At 38.1% G+C, this 25,673-nt stretch overlaps 1 protein-coding gene across 1 annotated transcript in view; it reads left to right on the top strand.

Annotated features, from left to right (window-relative positions):
- PRTG (protogenin) overlaps window positions 1-25,673 on the top strand; it is a gene marked incomplete at both ends in the record, with an annotated part of 80,106 nt that overhangs the window by 10,216 nt on the left and 44,217 nt on the right. The window contains 3 exons of the mRNA XM_079541119.1: window positions 23,108-23,252; window positions 24,320-24,453; window positions 24,769-24,906. Coding sequence (XP_079397245.1) covers window positions 23,108-23,252; window positions 24,320-24,453; window positions 24,769-24,906 — 417 coding nt within the window. The remainder of the gene's footprint in view (window positions 1-23,107; window positions 23,253-24,319; window positions 24,454-24,768; window positions 24,907-25,673) is intronic.

Here is a 25,673-nt window from a genome sequence, read left to right as displayed (position 1 = left end):
CTTCCTGTCTCTGAATCTGGACATTGGTTTAAACTAATGAGTGTGTACATGAAAAAACTGAGTCATGTCATTTGATCTTGTATAACATAAACACAGTGATGGCTTTATACAAAAATAAAATAATAATAAAAAAACACACAAAAAACCAGAGAACATAAAAAACAAAAAAACATTGGAAAATTGAAAATCTAGGGAGCAAGTGGTGGAAGTAAGAGTACTCTTTTGCAAAGAGATGTGCAAAATCGATTAATAATCTGCAAGTGTGGAAGTCCTGCATTTGGATAGCTCAGGAGATGTGAAGGTATGGTTATTTTTAAGAGACATTACTGCAGAATAAAATACAGGTAAGTCATCTGCTCAGTTAAGTCACTACTAAAAAAGAAAAAAAATAGCATTCTGTAGATGATAATGATCATCACAGCTTTTCCTCACAAGACTTTACGATTGCACTTTGACTTGTATTTTATCATTTTCTTCAGTGCTAGAATACTATTGAGTGAATTATGACAAGAACTGAGTATGAAAGTGACAACTGCTTTTAGAGCCTTATTGAAATTCTCCTGGGCAGTGAGAAATAAAATGCTTGTTGTTTCTGAATTAGGAATGAAATCTGTTGTAAAAAGCACAAATGTAACTACAGAAGAGGTCTTGGATATGTCTTCTCATCTATAGAATCTTCAGAATGCTTTTTTTTTCATAGTAGCCAGTATAGTGGGACTGATGGCAAGATGGGTTTTATCTCAAAATGTTGCTGCTCATCAAATCTGAATTCAGACAGGACAGTTTTCCAAGCCTGTGCTTAGGTAGATGTGCAGTGAGTGGCAGATTCCATTCTGTGTGTGTTTACAGTTCTGCCCTAGATTGGCATGCCTTTCTGAATCATGACTTTAAGTGGGATTGATGCAATATTTTAGAGAAGAGAGTTTATCTCTAGTTAGAGGCTATGCTGAGTAGTATACTGAGTGCGAAGCAGTAAAGCTTGCCTAGTTCACTAGTATCAGAATATGATTTTGAAATCACCAGGTTGAAAAGGCAAACACAAGTTAACTACAAGCACTGAAAATGTGATCTGGTGTTCTTTAATAGATAGCTAGGGGGCAGCTAAACTAAATAGATAGCTAGGGGGCTGGTAAACTAACATTATGGTTTGTAAAGATGTGCATCTTTTATACATTGATGCCTGAATGTAAGAAACTCAAGGAGATTCAGTGAACAGTGGCAGCTCTGTAAATGTCTGATTTATTTGTTTATTTATTAATTGGTAGCATCTTCATATCAGATTCTTGTTCATGTTGATTAATTACATTCTGTGTAATTTCATTAGGTCAGAACTTACCTTGTGCAAACCCCACATGTCCTTTTGGTATCCTTGGGAAATTGATAGAATTATAAAAGAAAAAATGCCGGATTCTTAATTGATCAGTGTAATTTTTCCACTCGTGTAATAGCTGATCTATAGACATCCTGATAGATGCACACTGCTTACTGCTGAGGGCTTGCATTACTCCAAATACCTCTCTGAATCATCCAGCTGAAGTTTTGATATTCATTGAGCCTTGTCAGCTTAAAGAAGAAACAAGGGAATAGGATTGGAAAAATGACTTGCTCTTCTATATCCCCTCAACCTTTGCAGCATTAATTTCTCATATGGAATAGTGATGGTAAGCCACCCTTTCTCACCAAAATCATTACAAATCTATCAGACAGTTCTTTGAGTTGCATGGTGAGGCACTTGCTTCCTGTGCACCTGAAGATAACTTGGAGAGGAGAATGTATCCAAATCCAAGTATCCAGGAAAGCTCTTCGTTTGTTTATTCATCTGTTCTAATATTCAAAATCTTCCCTAAATTTGTGTCCTTTCCAGTGTTCCTACCCTTTTCTCCTGCCAGGCACAAGCTGGTTTTGCTGCATACAGTCCTTTTTTTTTCTTTTTTCTTTTTTTCTTTTTTGTCTTTCTTTATAAATTGAATGTCACATATATGCTGTGATATTGTTTTGGACTTGCAGAGCTGCTTCTGGTAGCTCCCCCCCCCCCCCCCCCCCCCCCCCCTTCTTATTCCTGTCTGGTGGCTGGAAGGAGGTACTGTTTTCCAGTGCAGCTTATTTTCACAGCTGTGGCAGAGGAGGGAAGTGTCATAAGATACTTTGAGGTCAGTTTTGACCCCAAATTTAGATGAGTAAAAATGATTGGACAGAAGTGTAATATCTTATCTCAAGTGATATGGCTGTCATTTTAAAATTAGATAATAATTGTGATTAAGAAGGAGCTGTTTTGATAGCCTTTACAATATACAATAAAAAGCCTCAATGTTACATGATACTGTTCTTTATTCTATGTTTTGTTACCACTGAAAGTTATCAAATAATGTTTTCAATGAAGATTTAAAATTGATCTTAAGCTCGTAGAACATGCAAGAATTCTAAATAATTTTTTCTTTTTTCTTGCTACTACAATCATCTATGTGTTAATAATCGTTTGCGCAATTTATCAGCGGATTAATTAGGGTAAATTGTTCAATTACCATTTCACTATCTACACCAACATTCTAGTAAACCTCTGATAACTGTAAAATGTGCCTCGGGCTGAGCTGTGCATTGTGTATGCTCTTTGTAATGAGAATTCATTGGCTTTATGAAGCTGTTGTCAGACATCTATCATTTTGTTCATTAAAGTTGTCTGTGACATCCGGCAAATTGATGTTAACTGGAAATGGTCTATGGGAGTTCTGGCATGACTCTGTCGTATTGCCTGAGGAGAGAGAAACTTTGTACAGGGTGCATCCCAAATTACAAGGGTGAAACTTCCCGTTTGCCTTCCCCAAAAGCGTGAATGAGCAAGGAATGGTCCTTTTTCTTTTTTTTTTTTTTCTCCTTAATCTTCCTTTCAGTGCTCATTTATGCAAACAACCCGTTAGCCCACAGTTTGCAAGCAGATTTGTCATTGATCTTCAGTAGAGATTGAAAGCTGATAATGCTTTTGCTAGTTTGGCCACTCTTACTAAGAGGTCAGCTTAATTTATCGTCACTGAACTATATATAACATCCACAATGCATATATACAAATATATAATACGGATCTTCAGTGCTCTGTGCACAATGGCTCATGTAACTGCTACATCTGAGTCTGTATTCTGATGCACCACCCCATATATTATCAAAATTAATGTTTTATTTATTTAATAAGTGGAGATGTAATTGGGTTTGGGGTTTGTTTCTCAATAGTAGAGGTTTTGTGGCTGTTGTTCCTTCCAGTTGGTGAACTTTTTTTTTTCCCTCTTTAAGAGTTTGAGCCTTATTCCTAACAATAATTATGTTTTCTGGTGTCTTAGATTCTTGGTTATACTGAATATTAGAAAAGGTAAGTATTGTTACATTGTGCAAGAGATAAAACTATGGAAATTTTGGTAACTTTGCTGGGAGTTTTATAACGTTTCCAACAAGTGGCATTCAGTACTTGTTTTTAATGGTCATGGTCTTCATCTGATATTGTGCACTGCTGATTCACATAAAACATACAGTAGAAGACTAAATACTTTGTTGACAGACCAGAGGAGGTGCCCCACTGTCACCTCTGCTGAAATGCACCACCCACCACCTCACTGTGCTCACATTCACTGTTTGGTCTCCATCAACATTCAGCAAGCATCAGTGAATGTCAGTGGGTGCCATTTTTTCCTCATGGAGGAATTAATTTCCATCCATTTGCTTCATCCACACTTCCATGTCAGGCCCCATTCTGTCAGACTGCCCCTCTGCTGCCGTCTGTCACACAGCAACAAAATGTAATGGAATATTGGTGGGAAGGTTCAGCCTCTATTGCTGTACCATCAACATCTGCCTCTGATGTTGCGGACCAATGTAATAAAATAGAGGCATTACTTTTGGAGCAGCCCTTGTATCTGTTGTAGGGCAGTCACTCGCTTGGTCTTTTGAAACTGCTACAGAATGATGAACCACAGCATTTTCAAGTGATGAATAATATCTTGTTCTTTCTGCTCTTGAGCAGTCTGTGTGTAAAATAGGTGCTTTTAACACCTGCTTGTATTTGGTTCCTGTGCGTAGCTGTCTGGTAATGGTAGTGGTTGTTAATAGGATGTCTGTCCACCTGCTAGGATTCCTGTAGTGCTATATGTAGTGCTACCTGGGTTTGGCTGTATCAGGGACCTTTCACAACAGGAATGAATGTACAAACAATTTGTGACATAATTGGCTAAAATATTCATTAATGGACTGAAGAGAAGGTTTAGATTGTAAAACCTCCAAACAAAATGGATATCACCAAATCCATTAGGTAGAATTTTCATCTTTTGAGAGAAAGAATAGAGCAGTTGGCGCTTTAAAAATATATTGTGTCCCACTACATAATTGTTCAGTGGATTAAATGAGTTTATTGATTTTTGCTTCTCTACTGACACACATTTATGAGCAGTTTCTTTGGCACCGTAGCCACATGTCAAAGGTCATAACTTTCCTTCACTGTGGAAGAATAAAAGCTTTCAGATGGTGAATCCCTGAAATCCACACAGTGCATTATAGATTCACCCCCACATAGGATTACTGGGATTGCACGACTTTATTTAAAATAAGTCATTAAAATATGCACAGTAAAAAGAACTTTACTTATAGATCATCAATTAACTGCGAGTAGCCATTATCCATGAAAAGGTGAGATATGTATTTTGATAATAGGTATCATTGTGAGATGCATGATAGTATGTTTTAGGCTCTTTTATGGTCCCACGTTGTATTGAGAATAGTTCATCTTAAGAATATAATTAACATTTATTATTAAGAATTTAATAGCACTTCAGCTTAGGAAACAGGTGTTCTTTACTTTTAGAATTGTATCAAAGTCTTATTACACTTTGTGTACAAGGGGTGACATTGCAGGTAGATCCTGTTGGGAGAATGAAACATTCAAAACCTATGGTTTGCATTTGGGTAAATGCTGGTAGTGTTGATGCTTACTTTAATGCCTTCCATTAGTGGAAGCGTGTGGGATTTTTGTCATATACTGAATGTGAGACTCTACTGATGACATAATCATGAAGCTATTAAAAAAGAAACTGAAATGGAATATAGAAAATTGGTTCAAAAGAGAAAAATCAATCATGCTTTAAACATAAACTTGCTGACAGTAGTTTTGAAGTTTTGAAAATGTAGACTGGGATATCGAAAATGCAGTGACCCTCGTGCTGATCTGATCAGTAGCCTGACAGAAGAAATATTTTTTTGGGGGGGGTAGATAAGATATCAAACTAACGCAGTTAGCTGTGATGAATTTCAACTGGTGTTCTGTGTGATCTGATAGATATTAGAGCTGTCTTGAAGATAAAGAAGCAGAAGTAGTTGGGATTTGTGACCATCTGGGAAGTCATGCCATTGTCAGACCATTTTTAGGAGCTATCAGCTGGTACATTGGTACTACAGCAGAGGGAAGGTGTGACCTACTGTTTCTTTAACTTAATTTCTGATTGGCAAAATGTCTGTGTTAAGGAAAGTGAAATACCTTTCCATCATTTCTACAAAGAAGGAAAATTGTCTGCCAAACATTGTAGAACTGAGGCCTGTTGATGCTTGCAAGTGACAAATCTTGCTAAAAATACCAGTGATGACCATTTCTGCTGTGTTAATTTCTGCAAATGATGATCTTATTCTAAGCACTATCTGCTGTTAAACTTACCAAATATTTATATTACAGGGCTGTGTCTGATATGATAACCCTTTGGATAGAAATGTGTCACTGCAATATTCATCTCTTTGATGGATATTTCTAGTTTATTTGTTTGCTTTTGTACACATTAGAGCTCTGCAGGACTGTTTATCCCATTCAGTGGCAAATCTAAAGTAAAACTGCTTTTTCTTTATTTTTGCTTTTTGCTAGGAAAGCACAGGAATGTCCACTTAGGGAGTAGCGAGATGGGATTTGTTGCAGAATTGGTCTGGCAGTAGCTTTTTCTGTTGCTATGAATGTATGTCAAAAATCGGTCGTCCTGTAGATTTTGAGGGAAAAATCATCTAGAAACACAGGACATGCTGTTTGTGCCGAGCATTTTCCTTGTGATGGCTGAGATGGGCTTTCGTACTGAGCGGTCACTGAGCTGTGGATTTGTCTTTTAGCTCCTCATTAATTCAAAATTGGAGAAAAAGTGTGAGCTAACACTGCTGGGAGAAACCAGCTGGCATGGAAAGCTGAAGTAAGTGAAAACAATGGGGTAATTACCTGGAGAGGAAGTTTGGGAGGGGGCATGGGAGAGGTGGAGGTGTGAGCAGGCTCATGTGTCTGGAGGTCAGGAAGGGGAGGAAAAATGCTCTGGTGGGAAGCAACCAGAACTAAGAAGGCTGCAGAGTGAGACCTGGGGTTGGCTCAGTTTGGAGATGACCATAGGTACAAGTTGGGAGCAGGAGAGCACCAAGTGGCTAGGAGCAAGGATTGGCTCAAGAGAAAATGGCAGAACAAAGTTTACCTTCCAGAGCAACTGGTATTCCTCAATTTGGAATGTGAATCCAGGAGTCCTGTACTTTCCACAGGCACCTCAGAAAGGCAAAATATAACCACACGGAGTGGGGAGTTCCAAAGGCATTAAATTGTATAATTGCTTCAACCGGGAGCTTCTGTATTACGTGACACAAACCAGGCTGACTGCACTTTTCACAGAAAGCCTGTGATCATGTGTTTGTTTTTCCCCTCAGTGTTTGATGTGAGGCTCTAAGTTTTGATCTCTTGGAACTAACACGAGTTAGTTCCAGCCGTGGTTGCAACACATTGGTACTTCTGAAGGATCACTGTCTTCTCCTGGACACCTAAAATTAGTGAGTATTTTGGGCCACCATCCAACTGTTTGTACCCAACAGTAGAATTAAAATAATAATAGAACCTCATCTTGAGGTGCTGTGAAAGTACATTAACATTTGTGAAGAACTGTAATTCAGAGCCCTGCAGAAAAGGCCATGGAGAAGTTAATAATTCGTTCTTCAGGGCAGTGCTTAGTAGAGTGCAATAAATAAGGGATGAGGCCACACACTGAACAGAGGAGGGAAAACAAAATACTGAATAGATGCTGGTTACATGAGCGCCATTCATTTGGTTCCATGAATAGTGGGGGAAGTATGATCGTGCAGTTGGATTGTTTTCTAAAGCATGTATGCAAACAGAGCAAATCAAGATCCATAAGCAACTTTTACTTCAGCTTCCTAGCTTCTAAGCACGTGAATTTGCAAAGTTTCATCATGTGTGCATACACACATGTAAGAGGCAGATAAACTGAATGCCACATTTGTGGGAAGGCTCTGGTTGGCTTCATTTGTCTTATGTATGTGTAATACAGCAAAAAATGAAATAAATATTCATGGATGTACTGGAGTTTTCTATAGACTGAGTATCAGGAAGAAGCCTTTTGATATCAGAGTGCTTGCTCCCTACTGCAAGTCCTAAGACAAGTTACTAAGTCTACAGTACTTTATGATCCAACCAAAGTGTGGTCTGGTGCCTGAGCACCTATGTAACAATAGCTTTAATTTTTTTAAAGAACATGTCAGTACACTGAGAATTATCATTAGCCATGTTTGCTCACTGTACTCAACACTTTGCACTCTTGGCACAAGTTATGCACCTGGATCTTGTTGGGAATCTGGCACTTTGTATGCTTGATCTTCTATCTGTAAGGATGATTTTCACAGGCATGTTCAGTAGCTGGAATTATGATTAGATGTTAAGCATAATTTGTACTTATTTTAATTGTTCTTTTCCCCACTATTTAGTTGTTGCTGTGTTTGCCATTGTCTTGCATTTACCTAGATAACAGTTGCCTGGCCTTTGACAAACTTGTGAAGAGGAAAGATGGTGACCACCTGAAACAATAATATCTGTAGTAGAATAGCCTGAGAACTTTAAATAACCAAAAGGGACCGTTTCCAAGGCAGCTAAGTGACCTTTGGATCCCAGAAGCAGGCCATTCATAGAGGCAAAGCTTTTGTCCTGCTTTGACCAGTGGTCAGTGAACTCTGGCAGGCCCCTCAGCTCACCATCTTGGCCCTAGACTAGCAGCTGGTGATTGATTCATTTAACTGTCCACATTCACATTCTTCTGTCAAGGACTTGTCAAGGAAAAAAAAGGTTCTATGGAGGGCTATTCATTTTACTAAAAGGAAAGGGATGCATTATATGATTGAGTGGATTACTTTTGGGTCAGAAGAGTTCCTGCGTTGCTTTGTTTTAATTCGGCCTTCAATCAAAGAGAGATTTAGTTTATCAGTGCAGTGCGGTGCTCATGAAGAGGGACAGATCATTTCAATTCCATCAGTGTATTTAGGGCTTTCTGGTGTGTGTGTGTGTTTTCTTTTTTCCTCCTCCTTCCTGTGATTTGTTCCCTCCCATTCTTTTTTTTTTTTTTTAACTAACGAATCCATAGATTTTTGTGATCAGTTGATGTGGCAGAGGGTTGAGAACATTAATTTCTATCAACATTGCTCTTAGTTTTTGTGTGTACAATATGTAGTTATTAATGCTTCTGATACCTCTCATGTATGTGGTGCTAAGCAATCCAGAGAGGCCTAAAACAAGTAAAATAAGATTGATGTGTTGCCTTTGGTTTAGATGTGGAAAAAAATGAGAAGAGAATAAATTGTAGAGGATTAAATGAATAGATTATTTACCTGCAGACAGCACAGAGAGCTGTCAAGCTGAGGCTAGCATCCAGGTCCTATTTTCACCATTTAAACACATTTTTTGTACAAACCCAGCATTCTCCAAATGGACAAGAGTGCCATCTGTCCATTTGTCTGATGCTATTTTTAGAATCCCTTTTGTTCAGCAGAGGAAGATGTTTCTGCTTTAAGGACTTTGAATCATCTTTTTGATTTTGTAACAAATGTGTCCAAAAACTGAGTTGCACGAGGAAGATGTGTTGCCAGCCCCTTCTGTTCATTGTCCCTTCAGCTGGGACAGGTTTCCTTACTATTATTATTATTATTATTATTATTATTATTATTATTATTATTTTGGCTGATGCTTGTCATAAAGTACTGAGAAAAGTGGTTTTATGCTCAGTTCCTTCCACTGGAAATAACAGGGATTAAAGAGCATATCCTGCCAGTTAACCTTCTGTATCTGTTTGAGTGAGCATGATGAGCTGCAGCAGATGAAATATGAGCTTCAAGTTTCTTTTCCCCACTCATATAAACTTATATTGTTTTGATTTGGCTTACTGAATGCATTATGAGGGATTTCTGATTGGCTTCAGGCCAAGATGTTAAACTTCTGTTGATGGAAGTACGAATGTGTAATGCACAAGAAAATACAACGGAACTCGGTCTGTTTACTCTTTCCTCTCCCTCTTTTTGAGGTTAAAGGGAGAATTTTTTATTTCTTGAGATAAATGAGTGACTTAAACTATCATAAAAGCACAAGAGATGAAGGAATTCAAATAATCTAATAGTGCTTAACTGTTAACTCTCTGTTACCTGCTTCTTAGCTGCCTCAAAAATCTGGGATGTGTACAACATCTGTTGAATAGGCCTCCGTTCCCACTTGTAGATATTCTTTCATGGGGGATTGGTGATGCTCTTTTCGTGTTCGCACTTTGATTTCCTAGGGATCAGTCCCCTTTCTCAAAGCTTTTTTGTTTCAGCCTGGAGCAAGATGTCTGAGATGAGGATACTGGCTTCTGTGCTCCAGGTAACACTACCTTGGTGCCTTGTAGGTAGCTTTAAGTCATGGCCTTGAGCTGGAGATAAGTAATGAGCCTTTGAAGATCACGGGGATGGAAATTTGGTTGGCATTGTGTATCAGAGTATATCTAATAACCAGAGGTATTACTTAGTAGAACATGGCTCCTATCTTGTCCTGTGACTGGGCAAACTGGAAATCCAACTATTGCCTCCTACCAGCAGTTATCAACTGTAGCAAACAGCCTAAAATAAGTCACCTTCTGAGGTAAATTCCTCTAAAGACTTTTTTTTCATTTTTTTTTTTTTAACTTCTTTTTTTATTTTGATATGAAAGTTTTTATGGTACGTTCAGATTAAATTTGCAGATTGTTTTCCGGACACGTAAGAGAATGAGAGAAAGAGGTCAGGAAAAATAGAAGCATCTCCGCACTTCAGGCATATGATTTTTGCCAGGAAGCCACACTTCTGACTTGTTTTACATGACATTGCAGTAGTTGTAAGTTTCTCCCCTTCCCCACCTTGGAAATTTTGCAGATAAGCATTTAATTAGAGCATTTAAATATTTTTAAGTAAATACATAGTACTGAAAATGCCTTTTGTTATTGTTATTATTATTTTTTTTTTTTGTGGATGAGATGTATTTCTATCTGCTGCTCTTCATTCAGAATGTTGATGTTAGTTACTGTGCTGCATAGAAGGACTTACTGGGAGAGATCTCTGGTCTGTGTAATGCAGTAGGAGGGCATTTGGTGACAGGAATGAGCTGAAGGCGTTTGGCCCTTGAGAGTCGAGGCATCTTTCCTTTCCCTACGAGAATGCAGCAGTGTTGACATTTGCAGAAGGGGCCAAAGGGCTTGAATTCCCAGCTTCTCTCCCCAACCTTTTGCAGTGAAATTCTGTGTTTTGTCCCAGGATGCTGACTCTGAAACACTATAAGCAAAAAATGCAGAGTGCTCATATCTCTCAAGTAGCATTTCTGACAGCCTGAAGACATCCAGCACTGCCGTATCAGCTTACATTCATTCATGTGCGGATGGTGTCAGTTTGCCACAGTAAGAAATGAAACCTCTTCCTCCACCTCCTCCTAGATGTGAGGGAAGGCGCAGCAGTGGTGGGCGGCACAGGAATGTGTGGGGCCCCACTGCTGTCCTGGGATGCGCTGTGCAGTGCTTCCTGTGATTGATGAGCTGGGCAGGGTGAGGTGAAGTGTGGGCACTGCATTCTACTTCGGGTCTTGTTTAGTTTTCGCTGGGAATAGCATTTATTTATTTTTGAAGCTACGTGATGGGTGAATAGAAGTTTTTCCCTTCTGCTGGCATCTGCAGTGAAATTAATTGATCAGAGTGGAGCAGCTTTAGAGCTTGCAATATTGGAGGTTTTTGCTGCACAGTACTGAAATCGGCTTCTCTGTGTTTCACTGAGTGATTATCACAATTTCACTGTTCTTTTGGGGGGCTCTTTTTTGAGGAACCTGTGAATCATAGTAATCGATCTTTATTTTTCTATTTCTATTCTCCTTTGTGATTTTCTTCTTTTTTCTTTATGTCAGATGAGGACAGTTGTGACGGAGCGTGTCTTTTGTTGCACAGTCCTGCTTGTGTTCTGATCCTTCTTGTTGTAAAGCGCAAAACTGTGCTGGGTGCTCTCCATGCAACAGTTGGGCTATTAAGCAGAACTAATTCTTCACAGAATGGCAACAACTCCAAAGATAGGCATTTGTAGGATTAAGCATAGATACTAGAAGGCGGTCACTTTGCAAACTGCTGAAGGAAAGCAGTTCTTCCCCAGAAGAGAAAAACTGATGTTTTTTCTCCTGAATGCATGCAGCCACACAAGTTGAGCAGCTTTGAAGCTGGTTAATGCGGCTTACTGTGTGCCTTTTCTGTACTATTTCCTGCATTTCTTGTCTGTAGGACAGCAGAGGGGAATTCCTTGATAAGTGTGTTAGCATATACTGTGGCCACACACTGTTGCCTGGATATTAGATAAAGCTGAGAGGGGAAAGCCCCAGCTGGGGAGCCTTCAGAAGTGAAAAGATCAAATCCCTCGTGCCTGTTTATATGATTCCAGGTGTATCATTGTACTCTCAATAAAATGTTGAAAATACAAAACCATGTATCTAAGCCTTAGTCTTTGCTTTCCTTGAAAACAGTGCTGGTGATAACTCCTGAGGCCATAGATGTGTCTGATTTCATTAAGGAGGATAGTGGTGGTGTTTCTTTTGCCATTTATTAAGTGATTGAGCTGAGGGAACACAATGTGTATGGTCATGTGAATAGCTTGCATATAACTGCAAGAGCTGGAAAGTGTTGTTGCAATATCATTAGCTGCTTTGATAAGGTAAAAAGCTTGTGTTTGTGATTCCTGGACTTTCTTCATTCAGATTAAGAAATCTGGTGTTTGTTGCCATAATGTGATTCTCCTGTCATCTTAGCCTGGCTCTGAGAGCACCTGATGGGCAGGAGAGTAAACAGTAAAATGAAGCGTTCATGAAGTGCTAGGATGTCAGTTAGGATCCACTGTTTCTTTCTCTAGCACACTGGTGCTGCTGTGATTCCACTGTTATCACAGTTATGTCAATATGTCATGAATAACAAGCTGCCTTTGTTCCGGTGGTCTGTAGGTGGAAGAAGATGTGCAGTCTGACTTTCAGATTGTACTCTTATATTCTTGCATGCATATTTCTGTGTTTAAAAGAGAACTTTTTGAAAGCTGGTTATACACTTCTGAAGAGCCACATTTCTTTGTTTTGGTGTTCCTCATGTACAGCAGATGTACAAATCACGCTTTCCAAAATTTGTGGTAAATGTATGCTGCAAAAGGAAACAGCGTCTTTATCCATAAAGCCCCATGTATTCTGAGTTCAAATGATTACTTTTATCCTCAAAAAAATGGATCAGTATCTTAGAGATTCCTGGTCCTGTGATGGCTATTTTAATAATTATGAATTGACTGAGTTACTTTGTACAAAGGAGAGCTTAAAAAGCCAGCCATATGTTCATATGGCGAAAGCCTGGTCTGCCATTTGATCTGTCATGTGCCCAGAAAACAAATATTTACAGGACTGAATGCTTCTGAGGATAGAAAAACAGCAACAGTAAAGCTTAATTCTGACTTCAGACATCCGTTTTCAAAACCCCCTCACCAAAGGGAGGCTATTACAGAACCACGTGCATCATTTGTTCTTTTTTTTCTCTAAGCAACCAAAGGTGATGCTCTCTGTCCCCAGACTTTCACTTCTGAAGACCTCTTGCAGAGAAAAAGAAAGTTTTGTTTCATTTTTAATGAAACATGAAAAATGAATTTTTGAAACATCGGGACATATAAGTAAAAGGATATTTTCACTTCTTCCTAAGGGTTTAAAAAATGTCCTTATCTAGTCAAGTTTCTTCTCCTTTTGTGTCAGTTAACTTCTTCCTCCATTGGAGTCCTCCTACTCTCTTTACTTTAGGCAGTGTGATATATCAGCAAACTTGCTCTCAGCAGTTTCCATGTGGTAAGTCAGTAGTATACTTTCCTACTATCTGTAGGAAAGAAAGAATAAACTTTGGGTGTATTACCCTAAAAACCTAGTCAAGATTAGTCTGCCAGTTTTTCAGGACGAGAAAATACTACAATAGATACTAAATGTGAAAATTCAGACTTGTTAGTTTTGAGAAGCTTGTGGTTAGAGCTGTGAATCTGTGTGTGTGGTCAGAAGCAGCTTTACAGAATCCAGCCCCAGTCCAAATGGTTGGAGAGCTTAGTTACCTTCAGTGGACATATTCAGCCTTGGTTATTCCTGTACAGATTTTAAAGTGATCATTTGTCAGCCACTGAATGAGGAGCTCTAAAGAAAAGAGCGGGGAGACCTGAAAGTGTTAGGGGAAACAAATGAGATTGCAGCTGACATCTCCAAGGGAACTTTTGTTCGAGGGTGCTCAGGCTGTTGACCTCTTCGCTTCTCCATTTCTTTGCTTTTAGATTATAGCATTCTTCAGTACTGGAGGAGTAGTGGCTAGTTTGTGCCTGGGCAAATTTTTTGAGTGTAGGTTGGTGAGGATTACATGGACATTGCTGTACCAAGATTTTAAAGCATGAAGAAGCCAGTTTGCATCATAATTTTAAAATGCATTCTTTATATGTGAAGCTAATTATTTCTTTTTTTGTTCTTCCCAGTTTCCTGGAGATCGTAGAACAGTTCTAAATAATCTACATCTTAGTTTGGAAATCAGTGTGTAAAATTATGCTGCTTAAGTACCTCTTAGCAGCAGTGAGAGGAAAGGATAACAGTGTTTCTATCTTTTTCTGTTTTTTTTTCTTTTTTTTTTTTTTTCTCCTTGCTTCTCTTTGTTTAGTTTCAGTGGTAGAACGAAGTGTGTGATGGGCCAGGAGTAAATGTTTTTGTAATAAGATGGCCGTAAGTTTCAAAACAGACTGTCTCCCAGATGTAATTAACTCATGGTGTGAGGTGAAACTGCAGCAAGCTCTGGGAAGGAGCTCACTCATCAGCTTAGGAATCAGGGCTTCGAGGAGATTTGCCCAGAGTAATGGGAATGAATTGAGGATAGCAGAAAGGACAGATGGCCCAAATCCTTACTCGTTAGCTTATCTGGGATCTTCTTGGTATATATCAATGAAAGCTGTCTATTTACTCCTATATGTAGAGCAGATTTTGGTGCATCCAAAACTCAGAATGTGATTTTGAGAGTCTCATGACTAATGTCTCCAAAATATTTACTCCTTGCCTACAAGCTGCCAATACTGCTCCATGAGCTGAAACTTGTGGGGCATGAGTTTAAAGGATCAGTTTTGTCTGTAGGGAATATCAAATTTCGTGCCCATACCTGGCTCATTCTCTGTGTTTACATGGCTTTCAGTGGTGTTTCTGATTCTCTTTTTGCAATATCTGGCTGTTTATTTCTTTATTATCGTCTGTGTTTGTATGTTCAGTTGAAGATTTGGCATACTTAACATCCATTTAAAAATAATATAGAAACATACAAACAAACAGCAACAACAACAAAACTTTGTTAGAATTAATAGAAACAGATCAATCTCCATTTCTCTCTAGTCTTCCTGCTCTCCCTCTGATCTCAAAAAGGTAGTACATGCCAGCGGTCTGTAATAGTACATACATAACCTAGATATTTGATTAGAGATCCAGTATTTTCACAAAAAAATATTGCTTACCTTTAAGATAAGGCTTTGATTCAAAGCCCATTGAAGTCAAGGATACGACTCCCTAGTAGTGTCAGTGGAAGGAGTGGGTGATAAATATTTGTTAGCAAACTTTAACATCCATTCTCTCTGGATTTGTGAGCATAACTTGCATGGAGCTGTGCCAGCAGCACTCAGTCTGTTACTCCATTTTGATGAAATCAATTCTTTGACTTAGAAGAAAGTGTGGTAGAAAGGGAAAATGAATTGAAGTTGTATTGCAAGTTAGTGGCTCCAAAAATGTAGGTCTGGAGGCTTTTTTTTTTTTTTTCTTAGATCACTGTAGATTGTATTCTGTACAAACTGGAATTTCAAACCACCGTCTTTAAAATGTTAAAATTCCTACTATGAGGGCAGGAAGAACTGACAAATGGTTAAGAAAAATGTTTGAAGTAAACATCAATGGGTATTTCCTATCAATTACTGATAGTGTCAAATCAGTGCAGCAGTTTGTCTCACATAACCTACCTATTACTCACTTGTAATGCTCCAAGGGAATAGCTTGAGACTAGACTCCTTTTCTGTTTCAGAGTCTGCTTCAAAATTGCCGCTTCAGTGTTGCTACTATCACAATCTTAGGAATTTCTTAATATCAGTAAAGTCATAGAAGACCATTTCTTTATCTTTTGTTTTCATTTTAGGAAGAGTACATGGGTATATTGGCCTTATCCTGGAAATACATTTAACTTGAGAAGTATCTGTGAAAATATGCAGTGTAATCTGTTTCACAAATAGCATAGTGATAGGCTAATTGTTAATCTGCTTGCTGATATTGCCAGTATGCACAGCGGGCTGTACAGTTTTTGTTCTGGATGTTCTGGAACAATGCAGAGAGAATTTATTAAAAGAGGGAATTCATTTGCACTTCTGTGACTGCCTTTCATTGTAACATAGGTTATAAGAAACACGACTTGATACCCTACCCAGAATTCTGATTTTGACTTAAGCACATTTTTCCATGATAAAGAGTTTTTCTGTGACTTGCCTTCTTCCTAACACTGCAATCTTAGTGACCAACTTGTTATAATAAAGGAGAGGGCGAAATTAAAGCTCAAGTATGAAGTAAGAAAATGAAACAAAAGGTAAAGGAAATAAATACAATTCAACAGAGATGACTGCATTTCCAGACAATTCAAGAGAGCACTGATTCTAATCGTGTCTAACAGTTCATTGTTAGTACCTAGTTAAAATCTAGGGATTCATAGCATCAGTCTCCTCCTTGCGCCTTCTTGAGGATTAAATTCAATTTGAGATTAGAGAATACAAGATACTGAGAAAAACTACTCCCAAGGCATTGTTAAGGTGAAGAGAGGTGGCTTGAAGACTGTGACTTCTTTAACTGTCTCAGTTCTACTGTATATCAGCTGGGACTTTAAAATTGTGAAAACTGATTCAGGATATAATGTATGTTGTCTTTGGAAATGAAGTGATCATAAATAGCTTGTTTGAAATGCTTAGAAAGGCAATTGGATGTATGATCCATACTGCCCTTCTGGGACTGGAACAGTGGTTTGACTTGGGTTAATACGAAGATATTAAAATCTGTGGATATTGTTCTGAGATTAAGCCTTAAACAAGGCATTTTTGTGTGTCAGATCAGGATGTCGTACAGTCTTCTGCTCTTCTTTCCTACAAGTATGCAGAGGCCTGCAATGGGTGCAATATGTATGAGTGGGAAGAATAGGATTCAACATTATTCACCTCCCTTTTGCTCTCCAGGTGTTCCTAAACATGCAAGCAAGAACATCTTGAAATACAAATACATTTCTGATGATTAATTAATGAATCTGAGGAGAGGCATAGGATGAGTTTCCATATATGACAGTCCTCTCCCTGTTCTTAGGTTCTGGGGAGGAGAAGACAATTGGCTGATTTTTTCACTACTATCAGCTGCTTTTTGTTAGGTTATCTCGGCTCATTAATAGCTCAGTGCATGATAGCATCTACTGCCAGGAATTAATAAAGGAATTAAATGCACAGTTTTAAAATTCTAGAGTAAAAAGTCAAGAATTTGACCCAAAATTTTCATTCCGAGTTCTTAACATTTTGGCAGTGATGTCAGGAGCCTATGTGATTTGTGCTCTCGCTGTCATCTCACTCAAGTATCCTCACTAGTAGATCTGGATCGTGGTTAGAAAAGCACTTGTGGTTTGAATTGGTCCATTTCAGTTCTAACTAAATTGATGCACAGTCAGTGAAAGCATCTCAATTCAGGAGGTGCCACTAAAAACACAGACCAGGAGACAGGATATATTGAGCCTGTGGCACACCTTCACTGTCTCTTATTCCTCAGGGAATCTTTTGCTGACACCCATATGCTCTGCATACTCTACTGGCACCGACTCCTTTTTACCTATCTTTTTGTTTATGTACTAGCTTCATTATCTTATCTCCACAGGTTTTAGGGCCTATTGATGTAGAATGTACCATACTGATAATGCTTTAGAGTGAAAGAGAAGGTGGGGGACATAGAAGGCTGGAAAGTCACAAGGGCTTCTTCATACAAATTTACTCTGAGTTGTCTTTTTGAACTGCAATGAGGAAAAAAACCCAGCAAAACTCTAGTAGATTCTGGAGGTTTCTAAAAAAAAATAAAAGAAGAAAACAAAGATTTTCTTTGGGAAAGGATCTTTGCTATGGCATCTGGTGTAGGATGATGGCAGGAGCAGTGCCACTGCCCCCTGGCCAGGGCGGGTAGCAGCCCAGCCGCTCCTTTTACTGGTGGGAGCATTGCCTTGCTTGCCTGCTCCTCACAAATGTTTTGCCCTTCAGCAAACTCTCCTCAACTTCCGCCTCTGCAGCTAAAGCCTTTTTCAGCCTTTTCTGTTTCTAGTGATTGATGAGTGCCATTGCTTCCCATCCTCTCTAATGTCTCTTTTGTATATTTGTAAGGCAGTCATTTCTCTCTTTGGTTTCCTTTCCCAGAGCTAATCAGGTCCCAGCTCTTTTAATCTTTCTTTGTAAGTCAAGTTTTATTCTCTCTAGAAATATCTCATTTTAATGCCACATAGTTGTAGGAGAAACAACGCTTGATCAAGGATTTAAAGGTGAGCGTAAGAAACCTCAGTGTTATAGTAGCACATGCAAAATGCCTTCACAACATTTCCTTTTCACATACAGTTATTCATAACTTTACACACATTGCTCCATTTCTGTGAAATTCACCTCTGTGCTGATCTCAAGTTCCTAACAACTTTATTTAATTTCCACTGGCATCTCCTGCATAATTGAGCAAAGATTCATCCATTAGATTGCTTGGCTACAGCTACAGCCCTATTTACTCAAACTGCTTCATCAGAAATGGAGAAATGGAGAATGGCTACACGTGGATGATTGTCAGTGCTCGTATAAAAGTTATTCCTTATCCAAATCCAGATGCAGAGGCCATCTTAGTGGCGTATAGTTGGGAAATACCTGTCCATATAGCCAACAGGCATGGCAAAGCTTTCATAATCAGTTTTTAAGCTTTGTTCAAGGAAAGCATGTGCTGGTTGGCTTCAGTGCTAAAATCTAATACGTTTTAATATTTTCAACACTTCTGGGAGAGAGCACTACGAAAACGAGATCAAGAAGAGAAAAATTGATATTCAGTTTATCACATGGTGTCCTGAAATCTATTGCTTGGGAAGTAGCCATAGCTTCTCTTCAGCATACAAGCCTGTTTTTCCCAGGTGAAGCCTCTCCACACAAGGATTTTTAATAACAGTAGTACTAATCAAAGCAGGTTGGTTTCACTTGCAGGTTAAGACTGTTGTGTAATTCTGTTGTACCATCAACACATCAATTTTACAAATGGTGTTGTGCATTTTTGTTCTTTCTACTCGAGTGGTTCATTTGTATGAGAGGCTGTTATCTCCTGAGAAACACTGAAATAGCTGGTATCTGTACTGAAAAAATTTCACAATGTTTGCTGCTGTCTGGATAGATGATACTCAACTCTGCTGCTGTTTCAGTTCAGGGAGTAATTTCAGTACAATTCCTTGCTTTCGACTTATTTATTATACAATTATGCTCCAGTCTTGGGTCAATGTCAGCTGGTATGTGTGAAGAAACCAGCAAGGTTTGAAAGCAATAAATATGTAGGTTGTTGGAATTTCTTTTGCACCTCAAGGAAACTCATTCAGAAATCACCTAGATACAGAAAGGCACAAGGTGGCCTTGACCTGCCGTAGCCTCTGGTTTTAGTACACAGGTGGAAAGTGCAAGATGAAAGGGAACATTTAAAGTCATCTGAACTTGCATTTGAATGAGCTTTGCAGTGTCATTTCAGGAGTGAAGGAAATATTAAAATAATAGTAATAAAGGACTGCTATATTTTAACAAAAAAAGGTATGAAGCTTGAGCATCTCTTTAGATGTTTCACTTTTCTGTAATGTAACTGTAACTGGTAAGTCTATTTAAACCTGTTTAGGTAAACAATTTTTTCCATATGGAAAATGTATGGTTTCAATCCATGTATATCACAGAAGACAGAAGCAGTGTTTCTCTAACATTTAATCAGCATGTGATGGCAAGTAATTTGTCTTTTGAGCCTATGAGCGTTTGCTTACAATGGTAAGTGATGAAACTCATACAGAACTGTATTCCTATTTCTCTCTGTTAGGATAACTTTACTGGGCACGTGTGTTTTATATAATTACAAATATTCATACTCAAAAGTAACTATATAAACATATGTTACCATCACTTAAATTGCAAGAGATTTTAAAAGTAAATACGTTTTCTATTGTTTTCTTTTTTTCTGCCCAGCATTTGGTATCATAGAAGTTTAAAAAAAAAAAAAAAAAAAAAAGATGGGAGCACCAGCTTCTTGGAGTAACATTAATTGTTTTCTTTTGGCTATAAATCTGAGAACAAAACGATTAAATAGACTGAAGAAGAGGGGGAAACCTCAAATAAAAAGGCACTTACATTTATTGTGTTTTGCAGGGTTCCTTTTGGGAACAACCAATGTCTCTTGAGACTTTGTTTCTTATCCATTTTATAGAGCTCTGGCCTCTTAACAGCACTGCTTTAATGACTTGTTCTTGGGGTTCTGAGTTGGTATCAGCACTCGCCATGAAAACAAGCCTGTTACAAAGAGGTCAGGTTTCACGAGACAGCAATAGACTTGTAAAAACAGATTTTACTGGCACAAATAAAGTCAGAATTACGAAGAAACCGGAGATTTGCATAAGGAAACAAGATGCAGAATGAAAAAGTATTGAGTTAGACTGACAAACAGTGTATAAATTGAAATTGATCAGGAGAAGCAAATGGAGATTTTTTTTTAATTGTTTGTTTCTACAATCATTTTTAGTGACATTAATGACTTTTTTTTCCTGAAGATTTTGAGCAGTTCTCTGAAATTCTGACTTTGCTATCACTGAAGACTTTATTTCTGAGGAAATGCTTTTCTCTTGCTCAGATAGAAAAATGTTATTTAAATATCAGCCTCAATTAATGTTAGATTTTCTAAACAGTATGGCTGAATCTTTTCTTACTTGCTATTGTGATGCATTATTCTGTGAATTACTAATTGTCCACTGTTTCTAGGAATTCTTGAGAAGATCACTTCGGACTTTAATCTTCACCCTGTGATTTATCCTGTGATTTACAGGATGCATTGGAATAAATCATTGAAAAATAAAATGTTTGCTTGTAGATATGTATAAATATGTGTAAACTCCGTGTAGCATACACAGTCTATAACATATAGTATGTAATACACTATATACTATGTAGCACATGTCATACTATATATCGTACACATATATCATATACCCATATATGAGGGTATATCAGTGATTCTGAGGCTTGCGTTATGTTGATCTGTGTGGTTCTTATCATCACTTATACTTTTTTTGTATTCCACAAGATTTTATTTTGAAAGTTAAGCAGGCTTGTCTGGCTGACTACGTCATGCTTTCACTAAATAGGTGATGAATGCAAAGTACTATGCATTCTCTTAGAAAATCTGTTGAGAACAGCACTGGGGGAATACTCTGCAGCCTGTCTGGATGGACACACGCTGTCTGTGTAGGCAGGGATGCGGACAGATGAGAAGGAAAGGATGTAAGACAAGTCTGGATGCTTTTATTTTGCTCTTCTGTAGTGGAAAATGACAGGAGATTGGACAGCATTAAATTCAGCAGAAAACAAAGCTGGCAAGTTCAGAGTTATGGGAACAATCTGATACATGGACAGATTGTTTGAGTTGCACTGAATCACAAAGAACTATAATGCTTTCTTATGATGCTTTCTTTGCAATTGAAAGAAAATACGTGGTTAGGAAGAGAAGTGTTCTGTTTCCTCTCCTCATCCTATCTCCACCCCATCTCCTGGCAGGCTTCAAATGTACAACTTCTGTTGTGACAGCTTTATGCAGGCTGTGGGGTTTCTGTTTGCTTTAAACAGAGTGGTTAATTTGGACTTAACCATGAGATTTATGAATCTGGTACTGTTCAAAACTGAGAGAAGTAACTGAAACTGGAACAATTAACTGTGTTAAATTCTGCAGGTGAGTCCAGTTCTCTCTGCAGTGAGGGTGCAGAGTATGCTGGGGCTGTGGAGACCCGTTCCTAAAAGCCACAGCCAAGCATGGGGCTGACTGTGGATACCAGAGCATTTCTGCACTCATCCTAGCAGTCGGTATCACATCTGGGGTGAAAGACCTTGTTTCCAATGGCCATAGTGTTTGCACCATGTGGTATCTGCTGTGGTAGCTGCTTTCAGATGGTTTTGCTACACATGGTGGTTTGGTTGACTTGTCAGTCTTTGGGAGGTCTGTTCACAGCACTGCAACACTTGGGCTCTGGCAGTATGATTAGGAATGTTAATTCTTGCAGTGCTTGTGCAATTACTGGAATGCAGTGCAAGAAGGATTTACTCTGACCTGAGGTATTAAATAGCTCTACTAGTAATAGGATAGTTAGGCCTATGTTAGGAGTTAGTTTGTGCACGGAGAGAAAGCAATTGGGTGATGTCATATTTCTTCCGCACTCCAGAATTTGATTTTTTTATGCTATGGAAGCGTATCAGATTGTGGGGTAGTAGTGGTGGGAGGGAGCATTTGTTAGAATGCTTGGTGTACATCAGTGCTGCATGTGTACTCTGTGCAGAAGAGCATCATTGAGAATGCATTACAATAAATAGGAGGTAGAACAGTTGAAAGAAAGTGAAGCAAGTAGAGGAATTATTTCAACACAAAGCTTAAATATTAAGCGATGGTTAACTTACTAATATTGATCTGTTACATAATTTTTTTTTTTGTAATTTATACATCAGTAGAAATGTACTTGAAATCCTATGTTAAACACATCAGTACCATTGAGGTTATGCAGAGATTTTTGCCTGTGCAGTTGCATGGAGTGGGGATGTGTGCGGAATTACTCATGTTGTGAGATATCCAAAATGAATTGCCTCTGAAGAGCTGCTCTTTGTGTTAATTATGTAGTGAGTAGCAGTAAATAGAGCAATTAATTAGAAGCTTTTGTATTCCTTTCCTTTTAGCTTTTATTTCCTGAGCGTAGAAGTCCAACTACTGATTAGTTTCTTAGATTTCTGCTAGCTAGAAGGTATTTATTGATCTGCCAATGCAGTTGGCTCGGTTTTGTGAACTCCTGAAGTTCTAACTGCTTGAAATTATATTGGAAAACACTTGGACTTTTGGTATGAAAGTGTTAATACCTGATTCCAATTGTTTTGAATTTTTGCTTTCTTTTTCTATCAAACCCATTGTACAATACTCCAAACGCTCTTAAGAAAGTGAGTGTTTTTAAAGGACTGAAATATGACTGTCAAGAACTGAATGTTCTGGGAATTTTCTTCTGCAGTTTTGTTATTGTTGTTGTTTTTTTTCTGTTTTAATGAAGTATAGTGGGGCTCAAACTATTTGTGTTGATGTGAACAGCCATAGTTTAATAATTAGTGTGCTTTCTAGCTACACGCCAGACAAATGTACACTTAATTCTATTAGAGACACGTTTTATTGTTTGTTAAAACATTTTTATAATGAGTTGAGTTAAAATGAAATTATGCTAAGTATAATTTCAACTAATGAAAGCATGATGTTGAACAAAGTTAATAAGGTAATTAGGTCAGTGTTTCCTTACATGTAGGAAAGTGGACTGTTTGAAGCGTTTTAGGGTATTTCTTCAAGTTGATCTGTGATCTGGAGCTTAGTTTATCTAGGAACTTTTCCACACTTCAGTCCTTTAAGTTATATGTCCTTGTATTCTTATTTTTTAATTTTTTTTAGCCATTTCTGCTTTTGAAGTTCAGCCACTTTCAACTGAGGTTCAGGAAGGTGGAGTAGCTCGATTTACCTGTAAAATAGCAGCAAACCCTCCTGCTGTTGTGACGTGGGAAGTGAATCGAACAACTTTGCCTTTATCTATGGACAGGTATGTAGACTTAGGCATTTCAGGATGACATTCTCTGTGATAATTCTGAGCCAGATACAAAAATAATATCTGAATACTTGTAATGCCAGTACATAAAAAAGGTTCTAAGTGTGTATTATATCAACTACTAATTAGTCTAATTATTAGCAATAGTTACGTTGATAGTTAATTTTGAATAGATGTTATGAGCATGGACCAGAATCATCTGCTATTGTAGATGCAATAGAGTCACAGAATGAATGTTGGTCTATGAATTGTTAATGGAAAATTTTACATTCTCAGGGGTGGGGAGTAACGGGATATAGAAAAGGTTAGGTTTTAGTTTTAATGGGCAGACAGTTTAAATTAATGAGTTTGCTTTCACAGATGCAATGTAGAAGAATTAATATTGAACCTGTGTGTTTCGGTTTTTTTGTTGTTTTTAGAGTAAACATCTGTAAAGAATTATATGTGCAAAAATACTGAATTAAACTGAATTAAATCACTTAATGCTAGGTAAATTCTTCATAGGGTTACTCGTCTCTTGAGTTGATTAACTTGAGATGTACAGCCCATTTTTCTAGCTATTTTCCCTATCCATACTGCATCCACTGAACCTATTTCCATTCTTCTTGGCACCTAACTTTTGTTGGATGTGGAACCAGCGTGCAAAAGAAGGTAGAAGAAGGTACAAATTAAAAACATGAAAATTATAAAAAGTATAGGTGGGTTTATTGAAAATTGCATACCCTGAAGTGCCACTGTAGCAGAAACTATTGACAAGAAAACTGACCAACCCGAGTAACATGGATGTGGTATCTGCCTAAAGAAGATTGGGATGTTTGCTTCTGAGAATTGAGAAAGATCTGCTAGTTAAAAGTACACAGATTGCTCTGCTTTTGTGGTGGCGTCAGTGGGGGAATCTCACCTGTAGTTCAGAAAGTGAGTCATGTATAGAGGCTGTTTCTGAGTCTCCAGCCTGCTGTTCCCAAGTCAGTATAGCAATGGCTGTTCATAAAGTGTTCCTTTCCATGATGCTGTTCATTGGTGGAAGACTTATCTACATTTCTTTTTTGTTTATGTGCCAGGATAACTGCTCTACCTACAGGAGTTCTTCAGATCTATGGTGTTGAACAGAAGGATGCAGGAAATTACCGATGTGTTGCCACAACAATAAGCAGCAGACGTAAGAGCACTGAAGCAACACTGAATGTTATTCCAGGTACTCAGCATGTGAGATTTTTCCACAACATTATTGCCTTATTTTTAACATAGCAAAAACACTTAGATGCATTAAGGAGCAGTAATTACCTCTGAACCGCTCACCAAAATAATAGTTTTACTTGCTCGGATCCCATGGCTAAAATATTGTTTCGTGTACAATTACTGAAAAAAGGATTTAGTGTAAATTTAATTTTAGGCATCATTTTTAAAATTGTCGTATTTTTATTCATATATGATTTATTTTTTATTTAATTGTGTTTACTTTCTTTGTTCTTCTTTTTTTTTTTTTTTTAATTTTTGTTTTTCTCCAAAGCTTCAGACTTAAAGCCTTTTCACAAACCAGCCATAATAGCTGGTCCTCAAAATGTTACAGCATCTCTTCATCAAACCGTCGTACTGGAGTGTGTAGCCACAGGGAATCCAAAGCCAATCATCTCATGGAGCCGGTTAGGTAGGTCTTAAAATTACAGAACGCAATCTTGAGCTTGTGGAGAGGAAATGAAATTGGAAAGGGAGGATTTCAGCAGCTGGTTCCTGTTCTGAGGCATTGTGTAGTAGATAGGCAGCTATCAATAGGTTAGGGTAGGGTGAGTGAAACACTTTCACTCATGTACTTCCATAATGCTGATGAGAACTCCTGAGGTTTTCCAAGGACTCAACTGCTTCTGTTGTCAGTCCTGCACTGCCCACAGAGTATAATGGACAAGTGCCTGGTGGGGTGGAGACCTCCAGGGATCTGGCAATCAGAACAGAATGACGGGTTAGTGAAGATTGGAGTGGCTACATACCACAAAATAATCCTGTAAGTGTTTCTCTACCTATTCTTAGAAGCAGTATGTGAGTGGGTTTTAGGACTTGTATGAGTGGGCAGTTTAGATTCTGAATAGCCATAGTCAGATCCTGAATAACCTGACTAGAAGGAGAAAAGAAGAGAGGGAACACAATGGTAAAATCAATAGCATTCATCACTGTGTCACATTTTCTGTCAAAATTGCCTCAGTTTCTCCTGACGCGTACTTCAATGTGAAAGTCAGGACTATACCTGTAGAAGCAAATCATCAGATGATTTCCTATATTTTATTTCTAGAAGTCGGAAAAGTCATGGAATGATTCCGTAGCTCTTCTAGACAAACAAATAAGAAAATAATCACATAACAGCCTAAGCGCTTTTTATAGAAAGAAAACAGAAGAAAACACATGGTAACCAAATATGTTCAT

Source organism: Tetrao urogallus (genome assembly GCF_951394365.1).
Source record: "Tetrao urogallus genome assembly, chromosome: 11".
Taxonomy (NCBI): domain Eukaryota; kingdom Metazoa; phylum Chordata; class Aves; order Galliformes; family Phasianidae; genus Tetrao; species Tetrao urogallus.
Note: the sequence above shows the minus strand (reverse complement) of the source record. Positions and strands in the feature narration are given on the sequence as shown.